Below are 13512 nucleotides of genomic sequence, written 5' to 3' on the forward strand. Positions count from 1 at the left end.
AGGAGGCGGTCCCAGCGCGAGGGTGGAGGGCACCCAACAGATTTGCATCCTTTGCAGTGCCACCCCGACCCCAAAAAGCAGCAGCTCACCCACAGCACCCACCAGCAGGGGCACCAGCCCTCCCAGCACTCAGCATCGCTGCGTGGCCCCTGCTGAGAGGTAACCCCTGAGCCCCCTCCTGCCCCACAGAACCCCACGGCCATCCGGGGAGCCCCTACCTGCGGGAGCCGGGCAGTGCTGCGGTGTGTCAGGAGCTGCCGTGATGCTGTGGGGGTGGCTCTGAGTGCGCTGTGGGTTCGTGCAGCAGAAGGGGAAGTGTTCGTAGCAGATAAGCAAATTAAAGCAATGGAACTTTTGGATTCGGCCTCTTACACGCAGCCCTCCGCAGGATGAGTTGGTTGGGGCTCAGCCGCACTGCTGCCATTCCGGCCTCTCGCTGACCCACCCCAGAGCCCTTTTGGCCTGGGTTTAGCAGGGGAATTCCAGGCATTACCCATTTTGGGACAGGCTGTGATTGCAGACCCCACAACACCACCGCGGGCCCTTGGCACCCCTGAGCTGCTGCCAGCAAAGTGACCGGCAAAGAAACACCCAGATCCGCAGAAGGGAACCACCGAAATTTTTCACTCCCAGCAGCCGTTTCCTCAAACAGCCCCTTCAGCGTCGGGTTCTTCACTGAACTTCTGCTCCCCTCTAAAACCCAGATGCTCACATCTGACACCGCAAAAAAACACTGACAACCCTAGCAACAGCAGCATTCCCAGGCTCCTTTCGGTGCCAGCAGGGCTGCTCCTCCGTACCGCCTGCAAAATCGTTCGGCTCAGAGGGAAGGAGAGGGGGAGAGCCCCTTCCCTGGCGCCGGGTGGTTCTTTCCAATGGAAAAACACCGGGGTTGGAGGGAAGGGGCCGGGACGTGCGCAGGCAGAGCGGTGCTGCTGGGAATTGAAGCTCACCGCTCGCCCCACGCTGGGTGCCAGCATCGCCCGTGGGAAATGGGTGAGCGGGGATGCTTGTGGGGTTCAGAGCTCTTGGCTGGAAATCTTCCAGCTGAGTGGGAAATACCCGGGGAAAACATCCCCGAGAAAATGTGAGAATGGAGTTTTGGCGGCCCGCATCCCGTGGATGGTGGGACCCCGAAATGCAGCACTGTTGTTCCACGGGGAGGGCAGGAATCCACCGGGGAGGTGAAAATCCCCACGGCAGAGCAGGGGGATGAGGATCCATCACCCCAAAGCCCGCAGTGATGGATGTGGGGCTGCAGGCAGGGCTCGGCAGGAGCTGCTCCTCGATCCTTGAGTCCCGGCAGCGCTCAGACCCGGGAGCGAACCGAGCGGGGCCACGCGCGGGGAGGAGAGGGAGGAACGCGCGTGGGACCCCCGGGGGCAGCCCGCGGCGCTTCGGGCAGCGCCCGCCCCGGGCCGGGGGGCGGGGAGCGGCGGGAGGAGGAGGAGGAGGCGGCGGGAGGAGGAGCGCGTTCCGCCGGCAGCGCCCCGGCCCGCACCGCACCGCACCGCACCGCACCGGATCCGGTGAGCGGAAGGCGGCGGGAGGCGGCGGGCGGGGCGGCACCGGGCAGGGCGGGCAACTTGCGGGGAACTTCGGCGGGACGGGGGCGGGACGGGACGGGGCAGAACGGGATGAGCCGGGCCGGGCCGAGCCGGGCGGCGCCGCACCGAGAAGGACCGGACAGCACCGCGCCGCGCCGCACCGGGCAGAGCCGCACCGCACCGCCGCGGGGGGAGCGGAGGAATGCGGCGGTCCCGCGGGTGCGGCTCGTCACGGCGGAGTGGCAGCGGCCGCGGCCAATGGGGCCGCGCGGGGGGCGGGCGGCTGTCGGAGGGGTCCCGCGTGGGCCTCGCGCGTTCCGGCCGCGGGTGGGCTGCGCGTGCAGCGCGCGGGACGTGGCACCGCCATGGCGCTCCGTTCGCGCACGCGTCCTCCCGCCCGCGGCGCCCCGTCCCGCAGCGGGGGTCGCGCGGGGTCCCCCCGCCCCGCGTGGGCAGCGCGCTGTGGGGCCGCGGGCTGCGGGCGGGCGGCCCCGGCCCTGTACTTATCCCATTAGGGAGCGCTGCAGCCTCCCATTGAGGTTTCCTGGCGCGGTTTCCCGTTTTGGCAGAGCGCTGCCCGGCCGCGGCCGGGTCAACTGCGGCGGCTCGTCGGGGCCGCTGTGTGCCCCGCGTGTGGGGCGAGGAGGGGGTGGGAAGGGGCCGGCTGGGGGTCGGCGTGCAGGTGGCTGTTTGCACTCTGAAGCACAGAGCGGTTGCATTGGAGGGGGCCTTCCAGCCTGCTGTTGGAGGGGACCTTACGGCCGGTTGAGCTCCAAGTCCTGCTGCAGGCTGCCTGCCCCCCAGCCCGTCCGTGTCGTGGTGCACCTCCACGGATGGGCACCCACAGCTTTGGGCAGCGATGCCAGCGTCTCATCGCCCTCTGAAGGAAGGATTTCCTCCTCCTATCTACCCAACACCTCCCCTCTGTTAGTTTAAAGCCACCCCCTTGTCCTATCGCTATCATCTCACGCAGCAAGTCTCTCCCTGCTGCTTGTGAGCTCCCTCACAGCAGTGCAGTGCTGCACGCAGTCTCTCCGAGCTCCTCTTCTCCCCATAGGGCTGTGCTGCGGACCCTTCACAGCTTCACCCATGGGCCATACCCCCTCTGACACCTCCTCTCTCCCACAGGCCCCCCAGGCTTGTTGCACACCCCGATGCTGACACCGGAGGCGATGCTGCAGCCCTAGGAAAGCCGACATGAGCCAGAGCGGTGCCCCACGCCTGGCCGGTTCCCCACAGCTGCATGGCGGCTCGCTGCTGGCCCTGCTGGGCCCTGAGCGGGGCGGTGGGAGCGAGCCGGGCCCCACTCCGTCCCCTCCGTCCCCCCCCAGCGGGACGCCGTCACCGGGACCCCCCCCGGCCCTGCTGGAGGCCGACTGGGAGGGCCGCGAGGAGCTGCGGCTGCGGGAGCTGGAGGAGGCGCGGGCGCGGGCGGCCCAGATGGAGAAGACGATGCGCTGGTGGTCGGATTGCACGGCCAACTGGAGGGAGAAATGGAGCAAAGTGAGGGCAGAGCGCAACCGGGCCCGAGAGGAGGTGCGGCAGCTGCGGCATCGCCTGGAGGCGCTCACCAAGGAGCTGGCAGGGCTGCGGAGAGAGCGCCAGGAGGGGCTGCAGGAGAGGCAGCAGCTGGGCCGGCAGCTGGCACGGCTCCGCGGCCATGATGGTGGCACCGAAGGTGATGGCGATGGTGATGGCGAGGCCGGCCCTGAGAGTGAGCCTGTGCGGGATGTGGGGGCTGAGGCACCTCCTAAAGCCAAGGTGAGGGGGATGGGAGCAGGGCTGGGAGTGTTTGTGTGCTTGTTGGGATGATGGAGGCATGCTGGAGTGGCAGTGGGGGGATGAGGCTGTTCAGGAAGGGCTGGCTGGGAAGATGAGGAGGGAGTGTTGCCCTCTATGGGGCAGAGCAGCTGGAGCACATGGAGCTCGGCTTGGAAATTTCTGGATTTAAAGATATTGTGAAGGTTGGGAGAGACCTCTCAGATCCCCAAGCCCAGCCTACCCCCCCGTGCCCACTGACTGCATCCCTCAGTGCCTCATCCCCACGGCTCTGGGGTCGGTGACACCCCCACCTCCCTGGGTGGCTGTGCCAATATGAGAGGTCAGCCATGGGAGGTATGGGTGACCTTGTGGTGGGTGTCAGCTACCAGCAGGAGCAGCATCACATTCTCAGGTTCTCATCCTCGTGGTAGCCTTTGGTCTGGAGCACCAATCCTACAGGGAAAGGCTGAGAGAGCTGGGACTGGTCAGCCTGGAGAAGGCTCCAGGGGAATCTCGTTTGTGTTTATACATACCCATGTGTGCAGTGAGGGTGGAATCAGGGAGGTCTGGGAACACTATGGGGCTTGAGAACAGGGGATGCCTCTGATTATCACCCACCGCAACAGCACCCTCCCTGGGGGCAGCTGTGCTTCCCACTTGTGAGCCCTTCCTCCCCACGCTGCAACTGCAGGAGCTGGAGCTGATGGAGAACATCCTGAAGGGCAAACAGGAGGGCACCGACAGCTGGGAGCAGCGCAGTGCTGCGGGCACCCGGAGCTCCTTCTCGCGCCAGGAGCGGAGCCGACTGCTCTGGGAGGACGTCAGCGTCGTTGAGGAGGATGCCTCCAAAATCACTGCCCTGAAGCTGAGGCTGGATGAGTCTCAGAAAGTGCTGCTCAAAGAGAGGGAGTGAGTGCTTCAGGTTGCAGACTGGTTAGGTGCCACCTGGCCTGGCTGGTGGCTGTCTCACCCCAGGAGGGGACACCACGAGGCTCTGCCAGCTCTTACCAGGGCTGCCTCTCCACAGGGACAAGCTGGCACTCAGCAAGAGCATCGAGAAGCTGGAGGGTGAGCTGAGCCAGTGGAAGATCAAGTATGAGGAGCTCAACAAGAACAAGCAGGAGGTGATGAAGCAGGTGAGCAAGGTGTACAGGAGCCTCCAGGGGGTGACACGTTCCTGGGTTAGTGCCGTTGATCAGCCACAACTTGTCCTTACCTGGAAGCTTGGAGACTCCAGGCACTGTTAGAGGTGGTGGATGTGGTGTGGTCATAGGGCTGCGTCCCTCCAGCCTCAGGGGGACCACGGGGGCAGCTCGAGTGATGGCGGGTGGGTGCTCACTGCTCGCCTCTATCCCCCTGCAGCTGAACATCCTCAAGGAGATCCACCAGGACGAGCTGGGACGCATCTCAGAGGACCTGGAGGACGAGCTGGGTGCTCGCTCCAGCATGGACAAGAAACTGGCAGAGCTGCGCATGGAGGTGAGGCTGGGCGGTGGGGGCATCTGCATAGGGAAAGGGAGGGCGCAGAGGAGCAGGAGGAGCCTGCTGTTCCCCTGCATCCCCTGCCCAGATGGAGCGGCTGCAGGCGGAAAATGCAGCCGAGTGGGGCCGACGGGAGCGGCTGGAGACGGAGAAGCTCAACCTGGAGAGGGAGAACAAGAAGCTGCGGGCGCAGATCGAGGATCTGGAAGAGGTGCTGGCTCGCAAACGGCGTCAGACGGCCAGCGCCCTGGACACCGACCTCAAAACCATCCAGGCTGAGCTGTTTGAGAAGAACAAGGTGTGAGGGGTGATCCTATCCCGGGCCATCTCAGCCCAGTGCCACCTCCTTCAGGGAGCCCTGGGTCCCTGCGTGCTCCGTGTTGCTGTAACAGTGTCCTCCAAGACTCTGCCCTCACCTTGTGTTCAAGAAACATGGAAAGGTGGCACTTAGGGACAAGGTTTAGTGAGGATGGGTTGGGGTTGGACTTGGGGATCTTAGAGGTCTCTTTCAACCTTAATGATTCTACAGTTCTGTTTAGGAACAGTGGTGATGGGTTGATGGTTGGACTTGATCTCGGAGATCTGTTCCAACCTCAGTGATTCTATGGTTTAGTGGGCATGGTGGTGATGGCTCAGTGGTTGGACTTGATCTGAGAGATCTTCTCCAACCTTCCTGATTCCGTGGTACTCTGTAGGGGGTGGCAGTCCATGGAGGTGGAGGCTCCTCCATTACACAGGCTGTGGGAGAGATCCTTGGGAGCAGAAGGGGTTATAGGGAAGCCATGCTCAGCCCCGTGTCCCTGCAGGAGCTGGCGGACCTGAAGCACGTCCACGCCAAGCTGAAGAAGCAATACCAGGAGAAGACAGCCGAGCTGGCCCATGCCAACCGCCGTGTGGAGCAGCACGAGGGTGAGGTGAAGAAGCTGCGCCTGAGGGTGGAGGAGCTGAAGAAGGAGCTGGCCCAGGCTGAGGACGAGGTGAATCCCTGCGGGTGGGTGCTTTGGGAGCTGAGTGGCTCTGCTCAGTGCCAACCGCTCTGTTCCCATCGCCTCGTGCAGCTGGACGAGGCCCACAACCAGACTCGGAAGCTGCAGCGGTCGCTGGATGAGCAGACAGAGCAGAGTGAGAGCTTCCAGGTGCAGCTGGAGCACCTGCAGTCCCGGTGAGTGAGCTCTGCAGACCCACGAGTGGGCTCATGGGCTCCCTGCACCTCTCGCCTCCCACCGTCTCCCCAGTCCACAGGGCCTGAGTGCCCCCAGCACATCCATGGAGCAGCTCAGCACTACTGGGGTCTTCTATCCTTATCCCCATCCCCGTCCCTGGGTGGCACTTCCTGAGCCTGCAGGGAGGCAGGAATGCCTGTGAGTCTCGGTCTTTATTGCTCCTCAAAACTTTTCTCTGGCCTCCCTTTGCTTCTCCAGCAATAAAGAGATGAAATGGCCGTGAGAGAGATCGATTCTGCTCTGGAGCGTCTCCGGGAGGCGCTCAGGGAGTTTGTTTTTATAATCTTCCTTTGTTTTATTGGGACATCTTCTTTAAATCATAGAGGAATAATGGAGGCTTCGTCTTCCCCCTCCCTGCCCCTGCAGCCTCCCCGCACGCTCGCCCTAAATAATTCATGCTTTCCAGTAAAACACACTGAACGAGTGGGGAGCGATGGGGGAGCTGCATCCCTGCCATCCTGGGCCCTCCATTTCAAATTTTCCCCATCAATCTTTGCTGATGAATTTTAATGTGGAAGCGAGTGAAGAGCTAAAAGCACTGGCGCCGATCCCCCCGCCGTGCTCAGAAAGGCTTTTTGGGGCGTTCCATGGGGAGAATGCAGATGGGGAAACAGGCGCAGCCCCTAAGGTGGGGTCTCACGAGCCAGGGGGGGGATCGGGGCCACCCTCTTCCAGCAGCTCTCTTTTGCAGGCTGAGGAGGCAGCAGAGCACCCCGCTCTTTGGCAAGATGCGCAGCGCCCGCTTTGGCCCCGACGACCCCGGGGATGGCACCAGCGACCCCGATGAGGATGAGGACTTGCAGATCCAGATGCCCTGAAGTCCAGGGCCGTGGGGACATCCCGTGGTGGTTCCCTGCCAACAAGTGCCTGTCGTCACCGGGCTCATCCCAAACTGCTTTGCACCGTGTCCCCTGTGCCATGACCTCGCTGTGGATGGGGAAACTGTGGCATGGGGCAGCAGGGAGCAACTTGCTGGGAGATGTTCTAGCTCGCTGCCTGCACCTCTTGAACTGATACCCCTTGGCCACCTGAGTAGCTCTGAGCATCAACCAAGGGGACCAGGAGGAAGAAGCCTGCAGCAGAGAGTGGGGCTGAGCCAAGCAGGCTGAACCGGGGCCTGCAGCCTGCCAGCCTGTCCTGCCCACTATTTTATATATATATATATATAATTTGTATGTATGTATTTGTATATGACTTTTTTTATTATAAACACCAAATGCAGCAGGGCTCAGGCTCTGTTGATGTCTTGGGCCGGAAAAGCAATAATGGAGGGGATGGCAAGGGGCAGCACCTGGGGGGGCAGTGGGGCTCAGTCAGATGTCCCTGGTGCTGGGGGGTGTGTGGGGCTCTGGGGGAGCTCCAGCGCTCACCCTGGGCTCTGAGCGTGCCCTGCAGTCCAGCTTGAAGCCACCGAGGAGCTCAGACAGAATCTCATTAAAAATTAACACAGCAATGAGCTCATGGCTTTGCCCTGCTTTTAATGGACCTGCTGAAGGCACGGCTCCTTGGCGCTCACTTCCTTTTTTAATGACCTTTGTTTGCAGCAAGCATTAATTCTTTCTGCGGGCAGGGGGAGGCACACGGTCCGTGCCCAAGGGGTGACGTGAGACCGTGCAGCACACGGACAGGGGACGGCCGGTATCGCTTTCCTCCAGGCAGACGTGGCCGGGATGCAGCGATCCCGTTTGGGGCGTTCACTCTGAACCCTAATGATGTCCGCGAGGTGGGCGTGACCAAGCGCCGTCCGGTGGGCGTGACCTCTGGTTGGGGGCGTGGTCTCTGGTTGGGGGCGTGGCCTCGCGGCTGCCGTGCTCGCAGTGCCCGACGCCGGGGCCGCAGCCTGCAGCGGTGGAGTCGGGTAAGGCTGGGGTTGTGGGGGCTGACACGTGTTGGGGGGCTGCGGGGGTGACGGAAACTGAGGGGGGGGCTCTAGGGGTGCAGTGTGGAGCCCGACAGCCGAGCATCCCTTGCCTGTTTCCTAGGTTACTGTTGCCCTCGGGGGCTTTTCCATCCCCGGATGGGGGTGGTGGCCGGCATCCCCTCGGCCCTGCGTTCACCACGTGCACCCCTTCCCCGGATGCCCTCCAGCCTCCCTCATCTCTCTCTCCCTGCCTCAACCCTGGACTCACCCAGGGCTCAGTGAGAGCTGAGCAATGGAGACCTTATGGGTGACCACAGTGTGGGGTCAGGGCATTGCCCTCCCCTTCCCATTGCTGGGACAGAGGCAGAGCTGAGCCCGTTCTGTCCCATTCCATCCCCATACTATCCCACGGTGATGGTGGTGGCACTGGAGACGTGGCCTGGGGACATTGGTCCCACTGGTGAAGGTGTCCCTGCTCCATAGGCTGTGGCTATGGGAGAGCTGGGTGCAACCTGGCACCTTTTCTGCCTTTGCCAACGGTGTTTGGCTTCTGAGTAATGCTGTTGGTTATTCATCTCCCTTTGAATTGCACTCATTATTTACCACCGAGGCTCCAGGATGTGATGTGAGAGGCTCTGACAGGGAGTAGAGCTCGGGGTGCTGCAGGGGTGTGGGGATGTGGCTGAAGATGGGGGCTTGGGGATGAGGCTCAGGGCTGAGGCTGGGGCTCAGGGCTGAGGCTGAGGGCTGAGGTTGAGGGCTGGGATTCGGGTATGGGGCTCAGGTATGGAGTTCAGGGCTATGGCTGGGGCTCAGGTATGAGGCTGAGGGCTGGGACTCAAATATGGGGCTCAGGTATGGGGTGCAAGGCTGGGGCAGGGAGCCAGGTGTGGGATCATGTGTCCCTTTTGGCAGATATGGGTATGAGAACCCTATTGATGCTGTGGATCGGGGATATCAGGGCTGCTGCCCTGCCTGGGTGAAGGAGGAGGAGGAGAGATGAAGGCTGGCACAGCACTGCCACCCAAGGTGGAGCTGAGCTGATCAGTGCTTGTGAATGGGGCCGTGCGGCAGTGAATGGGGCTGTGTGGCAGTGAATGGCTCCGCTTTGGCCCCGTGCCCACCTCGGAAAGGTTGGGGTAATAACTCTGAACCCTACTGACGGCACTGTGGTTGGTCGCAGCTACTCCGCTGCCCGGGTGGAAGGAGAGGAAGTGCAGGGGTTAACGTCGGACTGTTCCACTGCGATGGTTCAGGCAGCAGCGGAGGGAAGGGAGGAGAAGGAGGAGGAGGAGGAGGAGAGACGGAGGAAGATGTCACCGTCTCCCGTCTATCTGTCGTTTCTCTTTCCCAAGAAGGGAACCCGTGGCAGTGGGGAGACGATGGGGAACGCCGCTGAGACAAAGCCGGGGCGGAGGCGGCGGTGAAACGGGAGCTCAGGTGAAGGAGGGAGGAAGAGGAAGGAGAAGGGGGAGCCGGGCTCCGCCATGGCTACGAATTTTAACGACATCATCAAGCAAGGCTACGTGAGGATGAAGAGCAGAAAGCTGGGGGTGAGTGAGTGGGGGCCGTAAGGGGGCGGGGAGGGATGCTCCATGGGCTCCAAATGCCGTGAGAGCCGACGTGGCCAGGGATCCTTCCACGTTGCCGCTCACGGCATTCGGCGTCCCTGGCGTTTTGGGTAAAAAAAAAAAAAAAAAAGCGTTATTTTGGGTCTGCGTGTAGACTGGGGAGGAGGGGGCAGGAGGGGGAGGGGACACTTGTTGCTTGCCGAGCCATCCCGCTGAGTGCCGTGCCTCGGTTTCCCTTTGCTCCCAGCAGCGCTGGGGGGGGGATGCCCCACAGCAGCTGCAAAATGGGGGGTTACAGCTCTCATGGAAGGGGGAGCGGGGCCAGCCCCCCACCCACCTCCATTGCTCGGAGCATGCTGGGTAATTTCACGCTAATTAGGGAGAACAAAGAACGAGTGTGGGGTGGGGGGAGGATGGGAGGGGGACACAGTGGTCTCATCACCCCTGCAGGGTTAGGGGATGGGGATGGGATGGGGGCAGACAGCGGGATGGAGCTGTGTGAGGTCTGCGAGGTGGGGGCTTCAGGGGGCTGTATGCAGAGACACCGGGGCTGCCCGGACCCCAGTGTCCTCTCCTGTTCCCAGGATGGTAGAAGGGGACCAATGGACCCCATGGGCATCCCTGACCTGGGGATGGGGAAACCAGAGATGGCAAGCACCAGGTGTACCTGAGGTTCCTCTACTCCCAGGCATGGAAATCCCATAGGGTTGGTGGGGAAAGAGCTATTCTGCAGGGGAAGGGGACGCATGGTTCATCTCTACCCGCAGATCTACCGGCGGTGCTGGCTCGTCTTCCGCAAATCCTCCAGCAAAGGGCCCCAGCGCCTGGAGAAGTACCCAGATGAGAAGGCAGCGTGCCTGCGGGGCTGCCCCAAGGTGAGCAGCCTCAGCCAGGGGGTGCCATGCATCAACCCTGCCCCCCAGCACTGCCCCGGTGACACCGTGCCACCCCTCCAGGTGACCGAGATCAGCAACGTCAAGTGCATCACGCGGCTGCCCAAGGAGACCAAGAGGCAGGCGGTGGCCATCGTCTTCACCGACGATTCTGCACGTACCTTCACCTGCGATTCGGGTACGGGGTGACGCTGCGGGCTGGGCGATGCCAGGCCATGAGGCCTCGCTTTGCCACGCTGTGTGCCTTGCAGAGCTGGAGGCTGAGGAGTGGTACAAGGCACTGTCGGTGGAGTGCTTGGGTGCCCGTCTCAATGATATCAGCCTGGGGGAGCCCGACCTGCTGGCGGCCGGCGTGCAGTGCGAGCAGACGGGTGAGCATGGCGTGGGGCACTGGGCTCAGCCCTACTGCGGCCGTGCTGAGATTTGGGGTTTTCTGTTTTTTTTTTTTTTCAGTGTATTATTATTATTATTTTTTTTTTCCCAGACCGGTTCAACGTGTTCCTCCTCCCCTGCCCCAACCTGGACGTGTACGGCGAGTGCAAGCTGCAGATCACCCACGAAAACATCTACCTCTGGGACACGCACAACCCGCGCCTCAAGCTGCTCTCCTGGCCCCTCTGCTCCCTGCGCCGCTACGGCCGCGACGCCACGCGCTTCACCTTCGAGGCGGGACGGTGAGATGGAGACGGGCACACCCAGCATCCCCCCCCAGGCCTGACGCCGGGCTGAGGGCTGCCATAGGGTGCCCCATAGCTGTAGGGCCGCTCCGGGCCCTTCCCGGGGCCACCCACGCACCCAGCCCTGCAGGAGCCATGGGGGGAGCCGCTTAGGCTCCGCCAGGCCTGGCTATATTAGGAACTTTCCTGCTAATTACCAGCTCCAGAGGGGAAGAAACATGATCTTTCCTTTCATCCCGGCCCTATGGCTTCCGCTGACTCACCGTGCCCGGCACGAGGGGAGGGGGCGGCGGGGCCGGCTGCAGGATGATGCTGGCTGGGAAGAGCACCCGTGGGTGCTGGGGGGCTGTGCTGAGGCCTGGCCCACCCCATTGTGGGTGCCATTGTAATGCCCCTCTGCTCTGACCCCATAGGATGTGCGATGCAGGAGAGGGTCTCTACACCTTCCAGACGCAGGAAGGCGAGCAGATCTACCAGCGTGTGCACAGCGCAACGCTGGCCATCGCCGAGCAGCACAAGCGGGTCCTGCTGGAGATGGAGAGGAACGTCAGGGTGAGGCACGGCCCGTGGGATGGTGGGTCACCTGGGGCGGCTCGTGCCCTGCGGGGTGGGCTCACGTGTGTGCCGTGCTCACCCCCAGCTGCTGAACAAGGGCAGCGAGCCCTTCTCCTACCCCTGCACGCCCACCACCATGCTGCCCCGCAGCGCCTACTGGCACCACATCACCGGCTCGCAGAACATGGCCGAGTCCTCCAGCTATGCCGGTGAGTGTCCTCAGGACCCAGCAGGGATCCCGCAGCCCCTCAGCCATCCCCACGCTGTGCTTTGTCTCCAGGTGAGCCCTATGCAGGCGCCCAGGCCGGCTCGGACACCGACCTCCTCGACAGGTTCATCCTGCTGAAGCCAAAGCCCCCCGGCGGTGACCAACCTGAGATCAGGGAGCCCACCTCGTCCCCGTGATGGGGGGTGCTCTGCAGCCCCTTCCTTCCCTTCCAGGGGTGTCCGGGCCCTGGGAAGCGCAGAGCCCTTGTTTGCACAGAGATGGCATGGGGGCATCCTCCGGGCCCGGCAGCCCGGCCTGAAGCTCCAGGAGGTGACGGCTGGCTGCGCTCAGTGACTTCAAATATATATTGCCTATCCATATTATACAGTCAGATATTTCCTTCTCACGCGGACGCAAAGTTCATCGCCCCCGAGGAGACCTCAGAAAGAGGAGATGCTCACAGAGATCTTCGGCTCCGGGGCTGGGAGATGGAAAAGAGGCGGGGGCGAAGAGGTTGGGCCGATTTTCTGCAGGTAGGAAGGAAGGACGGCACTGCCCGGCCGTGGCACTGCGCCCAGCTCACGTGGCACTTTGCAGAGAGCTCTGAACGCTGCAGGATTGGGATGTCTCAGGAGAAACTGGTTGTCCTTCTGCACCGAGGCCTCGGGCCGGGCTGGGGGCTGAGCTTTGTACCCCAACCCACACATGTGCCACCACCGTGCCCGCTTGCCGGGGGCAACCCAGGCACTGACTGTGGCCAGTAGCAGCCAGCGGGGAGCAGTGGGAGCAGGTGAAAGACCTCGCGCAGGGGAGCTGGGCTTAATGGACTGAACTGAAAAGCAATTGATTTTCTAGTTCTCCTATTTATTGAACTCCTTTAGAAGGGCTATCTTTTTATTGCAGTGCAACCCTCGGTGTTTCTTTCTTCTTTCGGTCTGGTTTGGTTGGTTGGTGGTTTTATTTCCTCCCTGAAAGCTCCAGGTGTGTGCTTTGGGAGCAGGGAGCGTTGTGATGTGGGAACCTGTGGTCTGTGGCCTGTAAATACTGTGTGTTGGGTCTGTGTAGCTTGTGGATGGGGCTGGGGAGCTGCGGGTGCATATGGGTCCCTGGGCACTGGCCACCCTCTGGTCAGGGGTGTAACCTGCTCTTTTCCTGGCTGCACGCCTCATCTGGAAAAGATTTCACATTTATTACCAAAAAATATTCGGGTTTTCTTTTTTTTTTTTTCTCTTTTTTTTTTTTTTTTTTAAGGAATTGCTCAATGAATAAACAACCCTTATCCACCCTTCCTGTTTGTCTGTTCCATCCAAAGGCGCTTGGGAAGTACGTGTTGGAGTATCGCATGCCAGAGAGCCAAAAATGCTGAGCAGGGGAGATTTCCTCATGCTACAGGCAGCGTGTTTGGCTCAAAGCTTTGTTCTGCCTGCAAGGACATTCCAAAGGAAGCCCTGAAAGAGCTGAGGAGGGGAGAGGGGCACAGCAAGTCCTGCTCACACTCTCTCAGCAGTATCACCGAGGAGCTCACCTCATATCCTGAGTGCTGAGGAAGGGGAGAAGGAATTGGGCAGTTCTTGGAGCCTTCCAGCCACTGTTGTGGCTCAGCACACAGCCAGCTCAGCCCCTGCATGCTGCAGGCACAGCCAGAGCTGTTTGTAACCAGCTGGGGTTACTAGGGACAGCCTCTCCCAAACCCCATGACATACAGATTACAGGGCACAGGGGTAGAGTCTGCTC

The 13512-nt window shown here is 61.8% G+C and overlaps 2 protein-coding genes across 2 annotated transcripts; both read left to right on the plus strand.

Annotated features, from left to right (window-relative positions):
* The first annotated feature begins 1488 nt into the window (after positions 1-1488).
* Positions 1489-7192, plus strand: CCDC102A (coiled-coil domain containing 102A). The gene is made up of 9 exons (XM_042877057.1): positions 1489-1529; positions 2676-3308; positions 4000-4217; positions 4336-4444; positions 4671-4787; positions 4879-5088; positions 5597-5767; positions 5849-5952; positions 6705-7192. Exons 2-9 carry the CDS (start codon positions 2745-2747, stop codon positions 6829-6831), a joined length of 1620 nt encoding a protein of 539 aa, XP_042732991.1. The 5' UTR covers positions 1489-1529; positions 2676-2744; the 3' UTR covers positions 6832-7192.
* A 1938-nt stretch (positions 7193-9130) lies between these two features.
* Positions 9131-13060, plus strand: DOK4 (docking protein 4). The gene is made up of 8 exons (XM_042877126.1): positions 9131-9427; positions 10213-10320; positions 10402-10516; positions 10590-10709; positions 10823-11012; positions 11429-11567; positions 11656-11779; positions 11851-13060. Exons 1-8 carry the CDS (start codon positions 9362-9364, stop codon positions 11973-11975), a joined length of 987 nt encoding a protein of 328 aa, XP_042733060.1. The 5' UTR covers positions 9131-9361; the 3' UTR covers positions 11976-13060.
* Positions 13061-13512: the final 452 nt, after the last annotated feature.

This window comes from Lagopus leucura, unplaced genomic scaffold (assembly GCF_019238085.1).
Source record: "Lagopus leucura isolate 7727_CA_CO unplaced genomic scaffold, USGS_WTPT01 Super-Scaffold_100017, whole genome shotgun sequence".
NCBI lineage: Eukaryota > Metazoa > Chordata > Aves > Galliformes > Phasianidae > Lagopus > Lagopus leucura.

What these genes read in the sequence shown, in the direction of transcription:
- CCDC102A (XM_042877057.1), top strand. Translation starts at nt 2,745, where the DNA reads ATGAGCCAGAGCGGTGCCCCACGCCTGGCCGGTTCCCCACAGCTGCAT. An exon ending in AGGCACCTCCTAAAGCCAAG is followed by an intron (nt 3,309 to 3,999) that starts GTGAGGGGGATG and finishes CTGCAACTGCAG; the next exon opens with GAGCTGGAGCTGATGGAGAA. An exon ending in AGCAGGAGGTGATGAAGCAG is followed by an intron (nt 4,445 to 4,670) that starts GTGAGCAAGGTG and finishes ATCCCCCTGCAG; the next exon opens with CTGAACATCCTCAAGGAGAT.
- DOK4 (XM_042877126.1), top strand. Translation starts at nt 9,362, where the DNA reads ATGGCTACGAATTTTAACGACATCATCAAGCAAGGCTACGTGAGGATG. An exon ending in GCCTGCGGGGCTGCCCCAAG is followed by an intron (nt 10,321 to 10,401) that starts GTGAGCAGCCTC and finishes CCACCCCTCCAG; the next exon opens with GTGACCGAGATCAGCAACGT. An exon ending in TTCACCTTCGAGGCGGGACG is followed by an intron (nt 11,013 to 11,428) that starts GTGAGATGGAGA and finishes CTGACCCCATAG; the next exon opens with GATGTGCGATGCAGGAGAGG.